At 40.8% G+C, this 20,948-nt stretch overlaps 1 protein-coding gene across 1 annotated transcript in view; it reads left to right on the top strand.

Annotated features, from left to right (window-relative positions):
* The window catches only part of TMEFF2 (transmembrane protein with EGF like and two follistatin like domains 2), a 174,031-nt gene that overhangs the window by 7,574 nt on the left and 145,509 nt on the right, over nucleotides 1–20,948 (top strand). The window contains exons 3-4 of the mRNA XM_048868601.2: nucleotides 1,444–1,573; nucleotides 7,573–7,599. Coding sequence (XP_048724558.1) covers nucleotides 1,444–1,573; nucleotides 7,573–7,599 — 157 coding nt within the window. The remainder of the gene's footprint in view (nucleotides 1–1,443; nucleotides 1,574–7,572; nucleotides 7,600–20,948) is intronic.

Raw genomic sequence — 20,948 nt, 5'->3', positions numbered from 1 at the left:
GACATAGGTCAGATTTAGAATGTACTCTTCAAAATGGCAAACAGGCACATTTTAATCAATAGTTCAAAATAGTAGAATTGATGAGCTGTGGGGTAGGAGAAGAAAGCATTTGTTGTTATGTTTATGAAAAAGAAGGTGGCATAGCAGGCCTAAGACTTTTAGGAAAATATAATACATAGGGAAAATGTCACTCATCTTGGACCAACCAAAATGTCACTCTGACAAAGTCTGAATAATTTCCTGGCTATATCCCTGTGTGGAGGCCTGCAATTAATTCAGCTCACGCATGTGTTAATCATGTCTGTAGCCATTTGTATCTAGGCAGATTTCAAATTCATATTGACATCAGTTTCATACTGGATATCACATGTTTTAGCACAACATAAGACACTCAGCATAAGACAGCTAAATTGATAGTATGACTTTTTAATTTTTATGTGGTTTTTAAACAGAGGTGATCTTTTATAAATAATAATCTTGATCATTACTTTTATAATTAAACAATGAGACATATCAGGAATATAGTAGTCATGAGATAATCACATCCCTGGCATAATTATCAGGTACAGGGCACATCCAAGTGTCTCTAATACCTCAGAGTGTGATTATCTTATGATAACTACACCCTGTAGGTTGCCTAATTTCCATTATAAAATGGAATTATTTTTATTAAAATGAACAAGCGGGGGAAGAAACTTGTTCTTTTTGTGATGGAGGAAAATAAAGCTGATAGTTGACAACACTGAGCAGAAGTTTCAGCTGAGCTGATAGTATGCATATTATTCAATCTCTCTGTTCTTCAGTATTGTTGACTTTACATGCCTTGTAATTCTGGCCCTGATGCCCTCAACATGAAATAGAGAGCTGTGAACTCTAGGAAATACTGTAACAAGAGCTTGCTGAAAAATTTCAACATTTTAATGAAAAAAGGGACACATCTTTGCTGACAATTTTCACAAAAAAATCCATCCTGTTTTCTAATCCATCCAATCAATTCTAATTATGAGAGAGCGTGCATGCCTATTATCCTTCAATGGGAGTGGGAATGCATACATTGCCATACCAGATAAGACCAGAATTACATCTTGTCTAGCATTCTGTCTCTGAATAGCCAGCACCAATTACTTTAAAGATATATGAAAGCCCAGAGTGGACAGTTACGGAATAACTAGCCCATATGGGAAGTTTCTTACTCACACCTGTCAGTTAGAGGTCGCGTTGTGCCTGAAGCATGACCATTTAATATCCCTTCATTTTTTTCCTGTAGTCCTACTAATAATGATAGATTTGAAAAGAATGAGCAAGGATCAGGCAGTTTCTTAGCTCCTGCTGTTTTCATGCTGTTTTATTTTTTTGACTGGGAGATGGGGCGGGATATGACTTGGTATGGTACCATTTGGTGGTTGTTACTAATTACATTCTTTCTTTTTCTGCATTCATTAGTGTAACAGCGACTATGTGCCGGTGTGTGGCTCCAATGGCGATACCTATCAGAACGAATGCTACTTGAGACAGGCTGCCTGCAAGCAGCAGAGTGAAATACTCGTGATGTCGGAAGGATCATGTGCAACTGGTATGTATAATACTTAGTTTGTAGACTATATTGAGAACTTGGTTTGAAATCAGATAAAATAGCTTGCATATCATGATAAGGACTCTTTGGATTCCTGGTGTATTAACTCCAGATGAATAATTTACCATATAGACCTTAAGTAGCTACTGTCATCCATTCCTTTTTTTAAAAGATTCTTGACATGATTTTGAGGAACAGGGCATAGAATACCATTTCTGTTTTAATATTTATCTTGCATTCTGCCATGTGGTGTGCACTGTATACAGATATATAGTGTGAATACAAGTAACTGGACAGAAAGATTAAGTTAACCTAGAACACTTTGCTTGTGTCAATGGCACTTTGTAATCTGGAGGGGACAGCCTATGAATGTTATTGCATATGGTAACTTTTCCATAGGCTTTTTCTTATACACTTAGGATTAGATCCCCAATGGTATAAATCAGCATAGCTTCAGTGACTGCTGTGGAACTGCACTGATTTATAGTGGCTAAGGTTTTGGCCCTTAAACTTTAAGTTAAATTAGTGAGATTGTGCAGTTGTCTTCTCTGTATTTCGTGGAAGAATTAACTGAGTATTATTTCGCAAGGCACCTTTTTTTTACAAAAACTAGACAAGCCATTTACAACACACACTTTGCTTCTCTACAAAAGAAATAGGACACTAAACTATCTAAACTACTATATGCCACAAGGGGCCACAACAGTGGTTCCCATAACCCACCCAGCAATATTGTTAATCTTTCCAACTATACTCTTAGCCCAGCAGAAGAATCTGTCCTATCTCGGGGCCTCTCCTTCTGTCCCTCCACCCCCACGAACATGATACAGTTCTGTGGTGACCTAGAATCCTATTTTCGACGTCTCTGACTCAAGGAATATTTCCAACACACCTCTGAACAACATACTAATCCACAGAGACCTTCCTACCAAGACTACAAAAAGAAGGATTCTGGGTGGACTCCTCCTGAAGGTTGAAACAACAGACTGGACTTCTACATAGAGTGCTTTCGCCGATGTGCACGGGCTGAAATTGTGGAAAAGCAGCATCACTTGCCCCACAACCTCAGCCGTGCAGAACACAATGCCATCCACAGCCTCAGAAACAACTCTGACATCATAATCAAAAAGGCTGACAAAGGAGGTGCTGTCGTCATCATGAATAGGTCAGAATATGAACAAGAGGCTGCTAGCCAGCTCTCCAACACCACTTTTTACAAGCCATTACCCTCTGATCCCACTGAGGGTTACCAAAAGAAACTGCAGCATTTGCTCAAGAAACTCCCTGAAAAAGCACAAGAACAAATCTGCACAGACACACTCCTGGAACCCCAACCTGGGGTATTCTATCTGCTACCCAAGATCCATAAACCTGGAAATCCTGGACGCCCCATCATCTCAGGCATTGGCACCCTGACAGCAGGATTGTCTGGCTATATAGACTCCCTCCTCAGGCCCTACGCTACCAGCACTATCTTCGAGACACCACTGACTTCCTGAGACAACTACAATCCATCGGTGTTCTTCCTGAAAACACCATCCTGGCCACTATGGATGTAGAAGCCCTCTACACCAACATTCCACACAAAGAGGGACTACAAGCCGTCAGGAACAGTATCCCCGAAAATGTCACAGCAAACCTGGTGGCTGAACTTTGTGACTTTGTCCTCACCCATAACTATTTCACATTTGGGGACAATACCTTCAAATCAGCGGCACTGCTATGGGTACCCGCAGGGCCCCACAGTATGCCAACATTTTTATGGCTGACTTAGAACAACGCTTCCTCAGCTCTCGTTCCCTAATGCCCCTACTCTACTTGCGCTACAGTGATGACATCTTCATCATCTGGACCCATGGAAAAGAAGCCCTTGAGGAATTCCACCATGATTTCAACAATTTCCATCCCACCATCAACCTCAGCCTGGACCAGTCCACACAAGAGATCCACTTCCTGGACACTACCGTGCTAATAAGCGATGGTCACATAAACACTACCCTATACCGGAAACCTACTGACCGCTATTCCTACCTACATGCCTCCAGCTTTCACCCAGCTCACACCACACGATCCATTGTCCACAGCCAAGCTTTACGATACAACCACATTTGCTCCAATCCCTCAGAGACAAACACCTACAAGATCTCTAACAAGCATTCTTACAACTACAATACCCACCTGCGGAAGTGAAGAAACAGATTGACAGAGCCAAAAGAGTACCCAGAAGTCACCTACTACAGGACAGGCCCAACAAAGAAAATAACAGAACGCCACTAGCCATCACCTTCAGCCCCCAACTAAAACCTCTCCAACTCATCATCAAGGATCTACAACCTATCCTGAAGGACGATCCATCACTCTCACAGATCTTGGGAGACAGGCCAGTCCTTGCTTACAGACAGCCCCCCAACCTGAAGCAAATACTCACCAGCAACCACACAACAGAACCACTAACCCAGGAACCTATCCTTGCAACAAAGCCCATTGCCAACTGTGTCCACATATCTATTCAAGGGACAGCATCATAGGGCCTAATCACATCAGCCACGCTATCAGAGGCTCGTTCTCCTGTACATCCACCAATATAATATATGCCCTCATGTGCCAGCAATGCCTCTCTGCCATGTACATTGGTCAAACTGGACAGTCTCTACATAAAAGAATAAATGGACACAAATCAGACGTCAAGAATTATAACATTCAAAAACCAGTCGGAGAAGACTTCAATCTCTCTCGTCACTCGATTAGAGACCTAAAAGTGACAGTTCTTCAACAAAAAAAACTTCAAAAACAGACTCCAACGAGAGACTGCTGAATTGGAATTAATTTGCAAACTGGATACAATTAACTTGGGCTTGAATAGAGACTGGGAGTGGATGGGTCATTACACAAAGTAAAACTATTTCCCCATGTTTATCCCCCCCCCCCCATCCACCCTTCACTGTTCCTCAGCCGTTCTTGTCAACTGCTGGAAATGGCCCACCTTGATTATCACTACAAAAGGTTTTCTCACCTCCCCCAACCCCCCACCCCGGCTCTCCTGCTTGTATTAGCTCATCTTAAGTGATCACTGTCCTTACAGTGTGTATGGTAACACCCATTGTTTCATGTTCTCTGTGTATATAAATCTCCCCACTGTATCCACTGTATTTTCCACTGAATGGATCCGATGAAGTGACCTGTAGCTTACAAAAACTTATGCTCAAATAAATGTATTAGTCTCTAAGGTGCCACAAGTACTCCTTTTCTTTTTCCGAATACAGACTAACACGGCTGCTACTCTGAAACCTGAAATATTCTGTAACATACAGAAAGGTGTATGAGCACAATCTGACATGAAAACTGACTTGCTCTGTGCTGGAGTTCTCAGTATTTTCCTTTTGTGTTCTGTATTCATTAGAGGTGGGCAATGAAGTTAACTTGAAAAGAAGAGAAGGATCAAGCCTTTGTTCCTTGAGGGAACTCTTTAAATGTAAAGCAGAATTTTTCAGGTTAGCTTGGAAGAGTCAATAAAAGTGCAAAAGAAAAACTTTTTGTGCACTGCAGCAATCTGTGTTTCTTGCACCTAAGAGAAAATAAAATTTCTTCCCGTAAATTATGCTTCATCTGAGATTGCTACCTAAGACTTTGCAAGGGGAAAAGCACATTGTGTAATGTTCTTTGTCTACAAATTGGTATTATCTGGAGTTCAGGCAGGCAAAGTCTGTTTTGGCAGAAGAGTTTCTTTAGGAAAGATACTGGGCTTTTTTCATCAAAAAGTTTTTAATAGAATAATTCCACTTCCTTGCTGCGTCATTTCTTAATCTCTCCCATTATTTGTAGTAGTCACTTTGGAGACATCCTCTGCGATGCTAGAGGTGCTCGGGGAGGAAAGAAAACTGGGATTCCTGAAGTCTTGAACATTGGTCTCTTTTTCCTCCTCACAAAGACAAGGCTTCTGTCAATTATGGACCTGATCTATAGCCTACTGAAGTCACTGGGAATCTTTTGATTTGCTCTGTGGGGCTTTAGACCGGGCCTTATCTGAGAGTGCTCTTTGCTTTCCTTGGGGCTGCTGGGGAGTTACTGGATCTCTCTGTGGATGTAGGCAGAGAGAGCAGAATGTTAATCACAAGAGTACACCTAATCCATTATGCTGAGAGGAGAGTGCTAAACCAACTGATCTGGAAGTTTGGAATCTGCTGGATTCCCCACAAAGGGTGGAGTAAGACGGACCAGTACAATCCCATCCTACAGTGGAGGGAATGTCACTGAGAACATCTGGTGAGAAAGGGAGGATGGTCAGAAAGAAACCCCTTGAGGATGGCTAGGTGGAGTCTGGATATGAGTGTGTGGAATGAGAAAGGAAAAACATGGAGCTTCTTTCCTCCAAACAGCTGGGAAATGCATGGAGTACATAAAGGAGAGAAAGGCTAGTGTTCATCTCTCCCCAGCTGCCAGGCAGAGGAGGGAGTGGGGGAGCCTCTGCTTTCCAGAAGCCAGTAGTGGTGTGAGATTGAAGAGACCTTTCTCTCACGAAGCAGCTGGTCTGGAGAGGGTGTGTAGTGGAGAGTATGTTGGAGAATCAGGTTAGGAATATGGGTGTTGCAAAGGATGCTAGGTAGTAGAGCACCATCATATTTTATTCCCTATTCCAGCCACTCATTGCCCCTGATGTTTATAATCATGCTGTGAAAAAGTCCACAGTTTCAAGATTTAGCCAGCTAAAAAACCAACACATTTGAGTAACGTGTCTCATCTGTTTGTTTAGCTAGCTGCAAGATTTAATTGGTAACCCACTGCTGTGGCAAAAAAAAAAGTCTTGTTAATCTGAAGATTTTTTTTTATCTGAATAATGATGGAGTTTACAAACCGACTTAGATTAACAAGATCTGACTGTAAATAAATTGGGATTCAACTCTTGATATACAAACAGAATCACAATCTTGCCTTTGCAAGCTCTTCGTTTGGCTTTCTAACTGCCTTTGACACTGAGCAGTGCTTGCGAGTTGAGTTCTCCAGTAAAAAGAAGCTCTTGATAATGTAACTTTCTCTTTTGCTTTCATCAATGCCTTTATTACATTAAACTGCTGAAAATGGAGACGGAATTTAGATTTTCTTTTAGCCAGACATCTCTCCATTTGTGTGCATTTTTATACGTTGATTTGTTAAGAATGTTTCTTAATGAAGTTCTTTGCTTGACAATTTCATGTAGCTGCTCTTCCTAAAACTGGAAACATAAACAGTCCATCTAAATTTCTTCAGGTTAAGTTGAAGGATTTAAAGACAAAGCACTTGGTTTAACAAGCAAGTAACCTTTAGGAGAGTCTGTAATTCTGACCATTCCTTTAAAGGATTAAACTAATTATTTCAACTGACAATGTTACTCTGAAAATATGGCGGGGAGAGGAAGGAAAGATTAGCAATTTTATAAAAAGGCTTTGCTTGCTTGCTTCCTTGCTTGCTAGGTATTCATTATAAATATTTCCTTTCTTTACTGCGTAGCATTCAGTTTATGGTAGGAATACTGACTCAGTGTCATCAAACATTTCTGATATTCTTACATCTATAAAGCTCTTTGATGGTTATGACTATATGTGACATTCATTTCTATATGTTCTATCACCGAATTAACGTTGTTTTTCTTTTTTTAAATATGGTGTGTGTAAGGGGGGGAATGAAATTGCACAGTAAAGTAACTTTGCAAAACTGTTAATCACAAAGCTCTTGAAGAAGATGGTTTATCAGTTTCAGCAAATGAGACAGAGACTTAGGAGAACATTATAGCACTCCTGTGCTTGGGCTTTTTCTGTCTTTTAAGGAGACTTTTAAAAAGAAAATTCAGACATCAGAAAGATGGCTTGAGTGAACCATGTAGAGATTAGATCTCTGTAATTTACCCAGGGATGACATTAAACATAAAAAACACCCTGATGAATGTAACTGATCAGTGTTGCCTTACATATTCATAGGTCATATTGTCACATCTGAATATAAATTTCATTGTGTTTTGTCTTCAGATGCAGGCTCAGGATCTGGGGATGGAGGTAAGAGTCCTCTTTTAATATTACTCTGCCTGTCTAGATTCACAAGGTCTTTCCCCTTTCCGTAGCGTAAGTGGATGTGCTTTGCAGTTGTGTTGTAATGCTATGTATTGTCTTTCATTTAGGTTTTTCTGAAGTGACATTTTGCATTTTAGTCAAGCTGAAACCTCATAAAGACCTGCCGTTTTCTAGGGAAATTCAGCAACCATATTACTTCTGAGAGGATTCTGTATTATTTATGAGTTGTACTAGGTGCTCTATCCCCATCTGCTGTTTCTAGCACACTCATGTATTTTAAGTTTAAAATAATATTTCTCCTGTTTTTAAAACATGAACCAAGCCCCTTGTGTTGTCAGTCTTCCCCTGGAGGATTCAAACCCAATAATTTGCAGTACTAGAGAGCATTCTTATAGTAGTTATGCAGCAGAAATGTCATTGGTAGGAAAATGATGATGTGGCTTTAAAAGAAAACACAACAAAACTCCAGACTCTAACTACTTACAGGGACAGTGTCAAATACTTTAGGTCTTTAATTTAGATTTTGTTTAAAAAAAATTGTGTGTGGTGATTTGTTAGTTTAACATTTTTGAGTTAGATCATGGATCTTGTACACAGTCTTCCTGAGCAAAAGACAGTGCAGAGCTGCAAAAGAGGCCTTGGGACGCATGGGGATGTCTATCTATGCTACAGTCAGAGGTGTGACTGCAACACACATGGATGTACCCAAGCTAGCTTTGATGTAACTAGCTCAGATAACAAAAGCAGCGAAGCCAGTGCAACATGCGAAGCAGCATGGGCTGTACAGGACTCTGGGTAGATACTCAAGAGACTAGCCCAGGCTGTCATGGATTTGCCGCTATTATTCTTTGTGCTAGCTAGATCAAAGCTAGTCCAGGTGTGCTGCTATCCCACCTTGGATTGCAGGGTAAACATCCACACAGGGAGAAGGACAATGCCTCCCAAGCACCCTGGCTGTGGCAGAGCAGGGGAGTAAGTTTTCTGAGTGCAGGATCATTACTTGACCAGATTGTGACTAATCCTAACAAAGCCTCGTTGGCTGGTGCATAGAAAAGTGGGGCCATGGCTTTGTCCCTAGGGAGCATAGGGTGCAAAACCCCTGTATTCCTGCCCCACTGCCGCCCACTTCAGCACCCAGAACAAATATCTGAATAGGCCTAATGTGAATGTGCAAGGAGAGAAAACGTTGCTCCCCTCTAGACCCCTGCACAGTCACATCAGGACTAGTCAGAACCTCTCCCTAAAACAGTCCCCTGTGGTGTTGAAAACAGTCCCCTATGGTGTTGGGGCCTCATGGAGGACAGCTGATTCCGCGACAAAGGGCAGCAGGAAGCTGGAGAAGCCCAGGAAGCTGTGGCAGAGAATGAGAAAAGGCTCTTGTAGGGAAGACACTGGCACCAGGGGTGTAAAGCTGAGCTCCAGCCTGGTAAAGCACAGGAGTGATGATTGTATTGGCACTCAGCTCTGAGAAGGAGGGCCGGGGACTTCTTATCTTAGAGAAGAGAGACATTGAATGGGGGCCTGGAACCTGGAGCGCCAGACTGTGTCAGGACTAAATCAGCTGGACCTCAGGAGGAGACTGTTTATATATTTGGATGGGTGATGTGCAGTTCTTAAGGGGCCCTGAAGAGTGACCTCTGGTCATGAGGGGGTGCTCTGGAGGCAGCTGCCCTATTACAGGGACCCTCCAAATCTTACATGTTGTGGGTCGCAACTTAATAGTGAGATTTTCTCATGGACCAGCCAGGCTGCGTTCATGACTGCAGGGATGTCATTTGATGGGATTTAGCCATTACTTTTGTAATTTATTGGGTGGTTTATGGCAAGGTGAGCTAACATCATAGGACCAGCCAGCTTTCTGTGGCTCACCAGTCTACTTATGTGGTCCATTTAATGTGAAATACAAAACAAGATGACGTCACCTAAAGCAAAAAGTAAGCCAGAGGTGCCTCCCATTGATTTCAATAGGGCCAGGGTTTCACCCTAGGTAATTTTAATAATAATACTTTGCACTTACAGGTTTTGATTTTCCTCCCACACCAGTTTTATACTGTAACTACATTGAATTCAGTGAACTTACACTGGTGTAAATCGGGGTAAGAGAGATGGAATTTCACCCCTACATTTCTTTTCACCTGGAAATGCTTATGTAAAACATTTTAAACCCTACACACAGTAGATAAGAGTAACCATGTCATTGGCATGTTATTGCCTCATACAGTCTGAAGTGTATTGTACAACTACAGAAAGCCAACTGAGCCATGGACATTAAGTGATTGGGTTAACTTATAGTGAAGTAATTTTTTTTTTCTGAACCATTGGTTGCTATATCACAAGTAAACTGGCACTTTTTTGTTGTCTAAGTTCTCTTCTTCTGTTGCCCCAACTTCTGGAAGACAAAAAACAATCTGAATTTTTTAAAGTGTAATTTAATTTCACTTTCAGTCAACTAAAGTTTTATTTAAAAGTATAGGAAAGGAATTACATTTATCGAGTAATGTTCATGGTTTTAGAAAGCGACGATTGATTTTTGGGTGCCTCAGTTTTTGCATAGCCAGCTTGAGGCACCTTATAAAGTGGCCTTAGTTTCAGATAGTAGGTATTCCGTATTTTCTAGAAGTCAGGTCTCTTTTAAGGTGTCTCATAGTGGGCACCCAAAAAAACCTGAAACCTCAAAATCTCTAGTCACTTCTGAACATTTTGCCTATATATTTCTGTCTTGGCAGAATCTTTTTACAGCTACAGAATGTGGATGAAATCTTCAAAAGTGCATAGAAAAGAAGGATTTCTGATTCATACTGTATATTCAGTCCTTACAATTTATACTTAAGTTGGGCCTTTCTAACAAATGATCTGTAAGTGATTTTTCAGATGGAGTCAAGTTAAATTAATGTTTTATATATATAACATATATGTAAATATAGATATACCAAAGAAAACAGATAGGATTTGAAGATTGTTTATAAAAAATATAGAGGGAACAAACTTGGCCATTCTCCTGAGATAGTGAATTCAGACTCAAAGAGCAGAAAAAGCAAAAACATAACTTTCAAACAATTTGAGTTGAAAAGCAGATGTTGACAAAAGACAAGTAGAACAGGACCTCAGGGTAGTAGGGAAATAGATCTGTGAAGTAGACGGGATCTAGTTGGAGCATCCATTTAAAGGTCTACAAAGCTGTCTTCTATAATACAAGATTTAATAGGCAGCTATTGCAGTTCTCAGAATACAGAAGTATATTAAGGTGCGTTGAGAAGCCAAACCTAAGTCAAGTAAACACTCTCACTACATCATTCTTTACTTGGCAACCTCCTGTCATAAAGGCTGCAACAAATTCTAGATTTCATTAGAGCAGGGCTTGAAAAATCCACTCAACAATGATGAGTGGGAAGTTTTCCTTGGCAAGTGTGAGAATCTAGTCATCAACTCCTGCAAAATTTGAGTGTTCTTGATTTTACTTAAACTTTTTTCCTCTTATGGTTTTGAAAATAACCTTACAGATGTAAACAGAGGCAGTATTGTCTTCCCAAGTCTGCAGACTGGCAGCGCCAGTGACTCTCCAGCTACTCATAGACTTGCCAACCAGCAGCGGAGTGCAATTAACAAAGCTAGTCAGTTTCACTGCTGCTACTCCTAAGGCTCCAAGCATCAGCAAATCTGTCAAAATTTGTTAGCATTGTGCCACTGCTGCCTGTGACTTGGGGAAGCGTATAAGCAGCAAGAGCGGCCGGTTCTGAAGATATGTACGGGGAGGATGAATTTTTAAAAAGGGGCTGGAAGGTGAGTAGAGTAGTGGAAAGCTCTCCCTCATACAGTAACCAGGAGGCTCTGGAGTGGGCTGAATAGATAAAGTACCTGCTCCCCTCTGGCAAATGGGGGTTGTGAAGCTGCAAATTTATCTGACACCTTCTGCTCAAAGGCTAATACAAAAGCTAGAGCCACCAAGATGGGTCCAGGGAAAACACCTTAGCAGAAATCTCAGCACCCCACTTCCTTGCTTTTAAGCAGCTGGAGGTGACAGGGGAGAGTGTTTCTTACAAGGACTTTGCTGCTTGCATTCCTCGACGCCTTCATAGCGACCTTGGGCTGGTAGGTTCAGTCCAAATATTAGAGTGTCTGGTAAATTTTCCAAACCCTGCACTAGTGTGTAATGCAGACACAAGGCTTGACTCAATCAGTAGGGGGCACAATCACACGTCACCCCTAAGATGTTACTGCCTGGTTAACAGGAGGCTGTACTCTCCCTTCACTGTTGGATTCAGTGGGCTCTCCACTGCATAGTCCCTTAATGACTTTTGTGGATTTCCCATTTGGATTTCATGCACCGTTAACGTCCCCTGAGTCTGCTCCTGACTCCCTGCTATGTGAACGTGAGGGTGGTAGCTCCCGCAGAAGCCGTGTTCCAAAGTAGTGGGGAAAGGAAGCTGTGCATAGAAACAAGACCTTTACCAATGTCCTGAGAGCCATGGGATTCTTATGCTATTGGAGTCCACGCCCCCGACCATTCATGAGTTGGAGAACCCAGGGGAATGATGAACGCACCATAAGATGAAACTCAGTTTCTTGTTCTTATGGGAAAAGTTCCCTAAAAGGAAACATAAAGGTATAGAATTAAAAGCCACCTCTAAATTTCCATGGATCGTGGAATAGGGAATAGAATTATTTTTTTTTAAAAAAAGTTGTACTCCAGAAGATGCAGTGCCAATCAAATGCAGGAGCCTAATTGATAAAAAATAAAAAAAGAATCTTGCTTTGATGTGAAAAACTTCATATGCAGAATTCTGAAGAAGAATAATTTAAAGAGATCCCACGCACTTTCAATCTGTTATTCTTTAGATGGCTGACTCTTTTTAGAACCCAAAGTAATCCCATTTATTTGTCTTGAAATGCTTCACGATGAAATCTTGCTAATTTTCTAGTTTCTTTAAAACAGCTACAAACTCAAGAGGCAATATTTTTATAGTATAATAGTTTTATAGTATAATATTTTATATTATATACTATATAGTATAAATATAGAATAAATATAGTATAAATATTTTTATAGTATAATATTTTATAGTTTGTGGGGGGGGGCGGAGGATGAGAAAACCTGGATTTGTGCTGGAAATGGCCCAACTTGATTATCATACTCATTGTAAGGAGAGTGATCACTTTAGATAAGCTATTACCAGCAGGAGAGTGGGGTGGGAGGAGGTATTGTTTCATGGTCTCTGTGTATATAATGTCTTCTGCAGTTTCCACAGTATGCATCCGATGAAGTGAGCTGTAGCTCACGAAAGCTTATGCTCAAATAAATTGGTTAGTCTCTAAGGTGCCACAAGTACTCCTTTTCTTTTTGCGAATACAGACTAACACGGGTGTTACTCTGAAACCTGTCAATATTTTTATTATTGTCCTTAATGTACTTGGAATAGGTTCACCTTGATTATTTGTTTCACTGAAATTTCTTTTTCCTTGCCTTACCTGTATTTATAGATCTCACTGTTGCTCAGCTTTCCTTCCTAATGGATAACAAGCTAGCTAGGTACCTGTATGGCCCCCATTACTGCAGTATCTGAGTATCTACATAGAATTGATTTCAGGGTCCAACTCAATTACTGTTGAAATACTGTTGACTTCAGTGGGAGTTAGATAGGACCCCTTCTTCCACATCTCTCATCCTAGTTTGATTTTATGTTAATTATGGTTTAGGATAAAGTCGAGTGAAGAAACCAAGTCACATACTTAATCAATATCCTCATTACTTCTGTTTCAGTAGCATGTAGAGGCTCTAATGGAGATCAGGGCTCCATTCTTCTAGGAAGCATGTAGATGCAATCCCTGCCCCGTACAGCTTATAGTCTTAACAGACAAAGGTTGGAAGGAGAAACAGCAGCACAGAGAGGTGAAGTGATTTGCCCAAAGTTACACAGCGGCTTAGTGGCAGAGCTGGGAATAAAACCTAGGTCTCCTGAATCCCAGTCCAGTGCCTTATCAGTTGAACTCAATAGGCCATGGGGTTGCCCAAATGTAGCTAAGCAAATAATTGGGCCTACATATTATTCTTAAGATTGTTCCTACTTTGTCACCCCATCATGATTAATCATGGGCGCACTCTCTCTCTCCCATGTCATGTTGTTAGTTCATTTTTCTTGCTTGCTCCCTTGGGCAAAACTGAAGTTTTTGGGGCTCATTGTGGGCAGAGAGTCCACTGACACACCCCCAGCTGCAGACCTGGGTCTTGCCTTCCTTTTCCTGCAGGTATTGGAGGTGTTGGGGTATGTGTGTTATAAAACTGTTCAGAAGAGCAGGTAATCCCAATGCACTAACCCAGGCTTCTTGTCTCAAGCAAAATAGAGAAAGAGATTAACTCTTTATAACCTGAATATCTGACTTATTTTAAGGCCAGTTGTCGTGCAACAAGTTACGGTGACAAGCAGTTTCACTTAGCCTAATGTGTAATTTTTTTTTCCCCAATAGCCAAACAGTTACTTTGACTCGATTACATCTATATTTGTCTGTGTACTAATTTGGTATGAATAACTGCTAAATTCAGCAATGCTGTTGCCTTTATACTAATTTTTTCCCCACTCTGATTTGTTGCAAGACAGATTGATAGGAAGGGCTATGTAGAACATAATGAATATTGTCGTAAACCCCTTCCTCGAAATATCACTTGAGCCACAATACTCTATAAAAGTTTGAGTGTCCATTGCCTGGAATTAATCAGTGTATAAATGTGATACTAACACATACACACAGTATATATGTGAGAGACATGTGAGTGGGCTAATTTAAACTACAAAAGCAAGGGAATTCAGATTTAAGACTGAAACACCCATCCTTTTGTGCCTGGGTGTTGTAGATAATAAGGCACGCTATCACGTGGCCTGAGGACATTTGCTGATCTTGTGTATTATATAACACTGTAGTGCATCAAACAGGGAGTTTTGTGGCTGAATTTCATTTGGAGTATATTTTTATGGCAATATCAAAAAGATAAAAAAATGTAATGAGTGTAACGCAAGAGTGACTGGTGTTGTGATGGGGAATATTTAAATCTTAAGTGCCCAATCTGAATGGTCAGTTTTCATTATCTAAATTTTTTTTTTGACTGTGCAGCTAGGAATAAGATCTTGGAGTATAGCTTTCAAAGGCACTAATGTCCCCATTTTCAGAAGTGACTTGGGCACTTAGAAGCATAAGGCCTTGTCTACAGGAAGAATTAGACCATGACAAGCTGGGGTGTGAATCTACCCCACACTAGCCTGCCAGGGTCAAACTGTCTGCATGCACCCTGCTGATGTGTGCTAGCAGTTTGTTAGAGCTCTTTGAGGAACCATTAATGCACATGCTGTGCACACTACGACTTATGCCTTTATGTCGTTCGGGGTTGGGGAGGGGGTTCTTCACACCCCTGAGCGTGACATAAATCTTGCCAACATAAGTGGTAGTGTAGACATGGCCTTACGCTCCTAAATGCCTAAATCACTTTTGAAGATGGGACTGAGGTTCCTAAGTCACTGAGATGCTTTAGTACATTTTAACCTTGGCTCTCTCCTGCTCCCCGACTTCCCCTGCCATAGTCCAAAACCCTAGCATGCCCATACTCTTTTCTTGACTTAAATGTGTAACTCACATTATATTTTAATTTGTAAAAGTGCCAATCACATAGTCTTTGAACATTGGCAAATATGCTTTAAAATATCCAGTGTTTCCCCTAACTGTTGACCAGTCTCAGCAGCTGAAGATTATCATTGCCCCTTCTCAGTCACTCATGCAAAAGTTTGTGGGAAAAAATGGACTTTTTCACGAATTAAACAAATTCGTGGACACTAGAGGTGGAAGCGAATTCCAGAAGTGAGGCCCTTCGAGTGAGACCATCCTGCCCCTAGCACTTAGTCGCTTACATTTATGGATAGTTCTCTTAAGCATTTGAACCGCTAGGAACAGTGGCATGCCAGGAAGGCGTGTAAGGAAGTGATTCTCTTGTATCAAAAAGAATATGACACCCTGCAGTGTACTTAGTGCTCATTTCACATGGCCTATTTTTAGTTTCAAAATCAGAAATTCTTCTCCACACCAAAACTGAGATAAAAGTCAAAAATATGCTTTTTAATGATGTGCTGTATGTAAAGGTCATAAACTACTCTAAATCATCAAAACGTCAAACAAATCCTATAATAGTCCAGCAAACAGATCACAGAGAGAGCATCTTAGCTTATGCAACATACATATTGGTGTGTCATTATAAACAGAGTGGGGGAGAAATACAGTGAGGCACATTTGGCTGTTACCTTGGCGTAAACCTGAATTAATGTCTCTGGACTACAGTAGAATTACTGGAAATGTAAAAGACCAGGAGAATCTAGCCCATAATTTTGGCTACCTGAATCCTTCCTAAAGGAGTGAAACTGCTTCTCTAAAGCTTTAAAATGGGTACTTCTTACTCACTTGAAATAGCACAAGAGGCCCTGATTCAGGAAACCACTTAAGCACATGTATAACTTCCAATGTGTGCTTAAGACGCATTAACTCTGTGGCCATAAGTGCTATCCTGAATAGAGACGCTTTCCTGAACTGGGGCCTGAGGAAATCTGCAGGGGAGCAAATGTTGCTTAGATCCCTGTATGCCTCCTACTTAAACGTTTTGTGGTTTAATAGTGTAAGTGCTTGATTGACTATGCCCCTTCCTTGAATTATTTGCTGGCATGCCGTACGACTGGTTAGAAGTTCCAATGAGATCTAAAAGCACAAATAAGATTCAGCTTTATCTCTTGTGTTAATTTCAGGCAGATTCTTTAATGTTGTTTTAAGATAGTCTGGTTTTTGAATATTTAAATTCCCTTTTGTTTTATAGGCCTTTTTTCCCTTATCCTACTATCTTTGGAGTCAATGGGAATTGTCATATTCAGGAAAAGTACGATTGGATCCCAAATATTTAACAGACTATAGATCGACTGACTTTGTTTAAATACACATACAGAGAGTTTTTAATGCATGTATTGTGGACCTGAGATACCACAACAGTTCACATAGTTATTCAGATCAACTAAAAATTGTAGGCTAAAGTGTTGCTAGGTCTCACGATTTTATCATGAGTCTTGTGATGTTGGTCTTAAAGCCCTGGGCTCTGAGTCATGTTATCACATGAGATTCTCACTTAAAAAGTTTCTAGGCCTCATGGTTGGAGAGTGAGCTACAAAATGGCTTAAACGCCAGAAGGCAAATAAAAAGATCCCCAAATTATCTTGTGAAAATGTCATGACTTTGATTGTTTAATGCTTCGAGTTGGCAATCCTGATTGTTGTTTAGTATATTCTATATAGTATTCTGTTATATATCCTGAATCTAGTTATAGTATATAATAGATAACAAGAGTATAAATATAGGCTGTATACTGTAGATTATACATAAAATAGAATGAGATTGCTCTTGCATACAAATTTTGTTGTATGGAAACTATGCCGGTGTACTTGCTGTTTACAAAGAAAAAAAATATTTTTTCCCAACTTAAATTTTTGCCAAAGACATGCATAGAAGATGGAAAAGCTTCGCCTAACAGAAGAAAAGTCTCGAATTCTCCTTTTCACTGCTTTGCATTTGAAAGTGACTTCCTAGATTACATTACATTGCATTAAAATCCACTTTAAAATGACCAGTTTCAGAGGAACAGCCGTGTTAGTCTGTATTCGCAAAAAGAAAAGGAGTACTTGTGGCACCTTAGAGACTAACCAATTTATTTGAGCATGAGCTTTCGTGAGCTACAGCTCACTTCATCAGATGCATACTGTGGAAACTGCAGCAGACTTTATATGTACACAGAGAATATGAAACAATACCTCCTCCCACCCCACTGTCCTGCTGGTAATAGCTTATCTAAAGTGATCAACAGGTGGGCCATTTCCAGCACAAATCCAGGTTTTCTCACCCTCCACCCCCCCACACAAATTCACTCTCCTGCTGGTGCTAGCCCATCCAAAGTGACAACTCTTTACATAATCAAGTCGGGCTATTTCCTGCATAAATCCAGGTTTTCTCACATCCCCCGCACCCCCATACACACACAAACTCACTCTCCTGCTGGTAATAGCTCATCTAAACTGACCACTCTCCAAGTTTAAATCCAAGTTAAACCAGAACATCTGGGGGGGGGGGGGGTAGGAAAAAACAAGAGGAAACAGGCTACCTTGCATAATGACTTAGCCACTCCCAGTCTCTATTTAAGCCTAAATTAATAGTATCCAATTTGCAAATGAATTCCAATTCAGCAGTTTCTCGCTGGAGTCTGGATTTGAAGTTTTTTTGTTTTAAGATAGCGACCTTCATGTCTGTGATTGCGTGACCAGAGAGATTGAAGTGTTCTCCGACTGGTTTATGAATGTTATAATTCTTGACATCTGATTTGTGTCCATTTATTCTTTTACGTAGAGACTGTCCAGTTTGACCAATGTACATGGCAGAGGGGCATTGCTGGCACATGATGGCATATATCACATTGGTGGATGTGCAGGTGAACGAGCCTCTGATAGTGTGGCTGATGTTATTAGGCCCTGTGATGGTGTCCCCTGAATAGATATGTGGGCACAATTGACCATCAGACACCATAATTTAGAAAACCCCGTGTCCTATGTTTGTAATGCATTTAGACAAATAGCAGTGAAGTAAATTGGGGGGCTTAAGTTTATTTAGATTAGTGGCCTTTTGAAAAATAAGGTGTCTGGTGTGCATAGTTTTGAAGTCTGTTTGCATCTAATTAGCTGTTTAGCTAAAACAAGGTGATGTCACTTGTAATCCACACAGAGGTGAAGATATGATACAATAGGCTGGTCTATAATCTCTTCAGTGAGGCTTGTAGCACTGTTATGGAGCATAGTGAGAGTGTACAAAATTTCAGCGTGTAATATAAAATAAGATATAATAGCATAAAACAGCTTTCTTACCCTGATTCAAATAGTAGAAGTCCTGTTTCCTCCTTCATATATCCATTGGCTCCTTATCACTGCAGTTTAGAGCGATACCTTTGTAGCAGGCATTCCTGTTTTGTTGGGGTAGGTATCTCCATAATGGCATTTTTACCCATGTTTGCTACTGATTCCCTCACACTAGATTTTTCTCCCGGGAGACAGCTAATTTGAGCAGCTTGAAATCTAAAAACCTATTGCTGTAAATTCTGGTTTCTAATTCCACAGCTCAGCTGACAGCACTGGGAAGTCACTTTCAAAAGCAGAAAATCTAACACCCTACAACAGACTTTGTTCAGCCACCATGCTGGCTCCCAATTTTATTTTATTGCTCCAAAGCCTACACGCTTTCACATGTTACTGTCGGGGGGAAATCTGTTATCAAACATGTAAGCTTCTCTACAATTAAGCCGTGCTTATTGCTGCGCCAGTGCATTTAAACTGTGGCCAGAAAGCAACTTCCCTTTTACAGCAATAGCAATTTAGTTTTCATGCTTAGTCACAGATGCATGCTTAAAGAGCTCTGTAAAAGATTTCCTAAAACAGTGGGAGAAAGTTGGTTGTTTCTGTGTGTCTCTCCAAGGACTTTTTCCTTCAATGTGCTGAGCTCTTACACACTGATTCAGTAATCAATCCCTTTCCAGCAAAGACTTTTGAGATTCAAGCACATGCTTAACTTGAAGCGCATATGTAAGTGCTCTGTTGAATTGGGGCAGTTTAGTTAGTGGAAGCTGATGGCATTCAGCAGCTTGGAAGTTGAAGGGTGAGAACCTTATCCTTGCACCGGCCCCATTATGCCTTGTACAGGGGCCAGAGTTACAAAAATTGGCCTTAAAATTTCCATGGACAGCTCAGCGCAGCTTCCCCGGGACAAGTGCTGCAGGAAACAGCTGTAAGCTTGTTTTCCAAGGATCCTTTTGTATGCCCCAGTGTAGGGGGCATGTTGGGGATTGGGGTTGGGACAGGGCTGTAGCAAGCAGCACCGTGAAGATTATCGGTCTTGCTGCAGCCCACAGGGTGGCCTGAATGGAGGCTGCTGTAACAGGCTCAGGCTTCCAGGCCTGGCTGATTTACACTGTAGGCCTCTCCAGTCCCTGGAGCATCTCAAAGGTAGCTTAAAACCACTGTAGTCACCTTCTAGGCAGCAAGTTCTGTGCTGTGCCTCTTAGCCACATCACAGAACCTCACGCCACGTCCTTTGGGCCTGCTTCTGTAGGATGTGATGTGCCTTCAAGTCTTAACTTATGTGAGTTCCAGTATTTTTCAGTGGGAGTTGAGGACACTCAGCACCTTGCAGGATTGGGCCCTTAGAAATTATTTTCCATTCCAAGTCCTGACATTGCTTCTTTCTTTTGAGTGGCAGTGAAGGTTTGTTTGTCCTCCTTGTCAGTGCAAGCAGCAGCAATTCATAGCGTCACAGATTCTAAGGCCAGAAGGGACCACTGTGATCATCTAGTCTGTAGCACACAGGCCATAAACTTCCCCAAATAATCCCTCTTGTATATCTTTTTCGAAAAGCCCTACACTTGATTTAAAAATTGCCAGCAATGTAGAATCCACCACAGCCTTTGGCAAACTGCTTCAGCGGTTAAGTACCCTTACTGTCAAAAAATCATACCTCATCTCAACTCTGAATTTGTCTAGCTTCTGCTTTCAGCCATTGGATTGGGTTATGCCTTTCTCTGAAGCCAGCCGTATTTTAGGAAATGTTCTTTTGCTAAGTATTAGGGTTTTTTTGCCAGCAGGGGGAGCTCACAACTTGCTTCTATTGTGGGTCCTGGAAAAATGTTTGAGACTTGTTTTTGTTATCAAATATTTAAAATCCAGAGAGTATGTTTCCCCCATATTATTATAGTAAGGTTCAGGTCAAATTTGACGGCCTAAACTACAATACTTGAGTGCTCCTTTAAAATTAAGGACACCATGTGCCCAACCAACTATCTCTAAGCAGAAGCAATAACACTATTTTCAAAATGGAAGCATTTATATGTAGAAAAGCTTTACTAACTAGCAAAATAAATCCACGTCTGGATCACTTAGTATTACTTATGGCTGATGGCTGAAAGACTGCAGGATATTTTAGAGGTTGTGTTCAACACTGCTAGCAATTCCATTAGCTGCTTTTTCAGGAGGTTTTTAGCTGGATGATAAATATATGCATTTTGGCTGAAATTTTACATATAGTAGCCTGAGAGCTATGTGTTTGTTTATTTGCAAACTGTGAAAAACAATTCCTTTAGTCATTTTTGAATTCATAATTTTTTTAATGAAGTTTTGTGGGGTTGGGTTGGGGGGTTTGTGCTGTTTTTTACAAGGGAATTTTTCAGATGGGAGCCATTGTCTGCTAATCTGTGGCCAATGCCTTCAGATGTTTTTTAGATTGTCTTT

This window comes from Caretta caretta, chromosome 11 (assembly GCF_965140235.1).
Source record: "Caretta caretta isolate rCarCar2 chromosome 11, rCarCar1.hap1, whole genome shotgun sequence".
In the NCBI taxonomy this organism is placed as follows: Eukaryota; Metazoa; Chordata; order Testudines; family Cheloniidae; genus Caretta; species Caretta caretta.
Note: the sequence above shows the minus strand (reverse complement) of the source record. Positions and strands in the feature narration are given on the sequence as shown.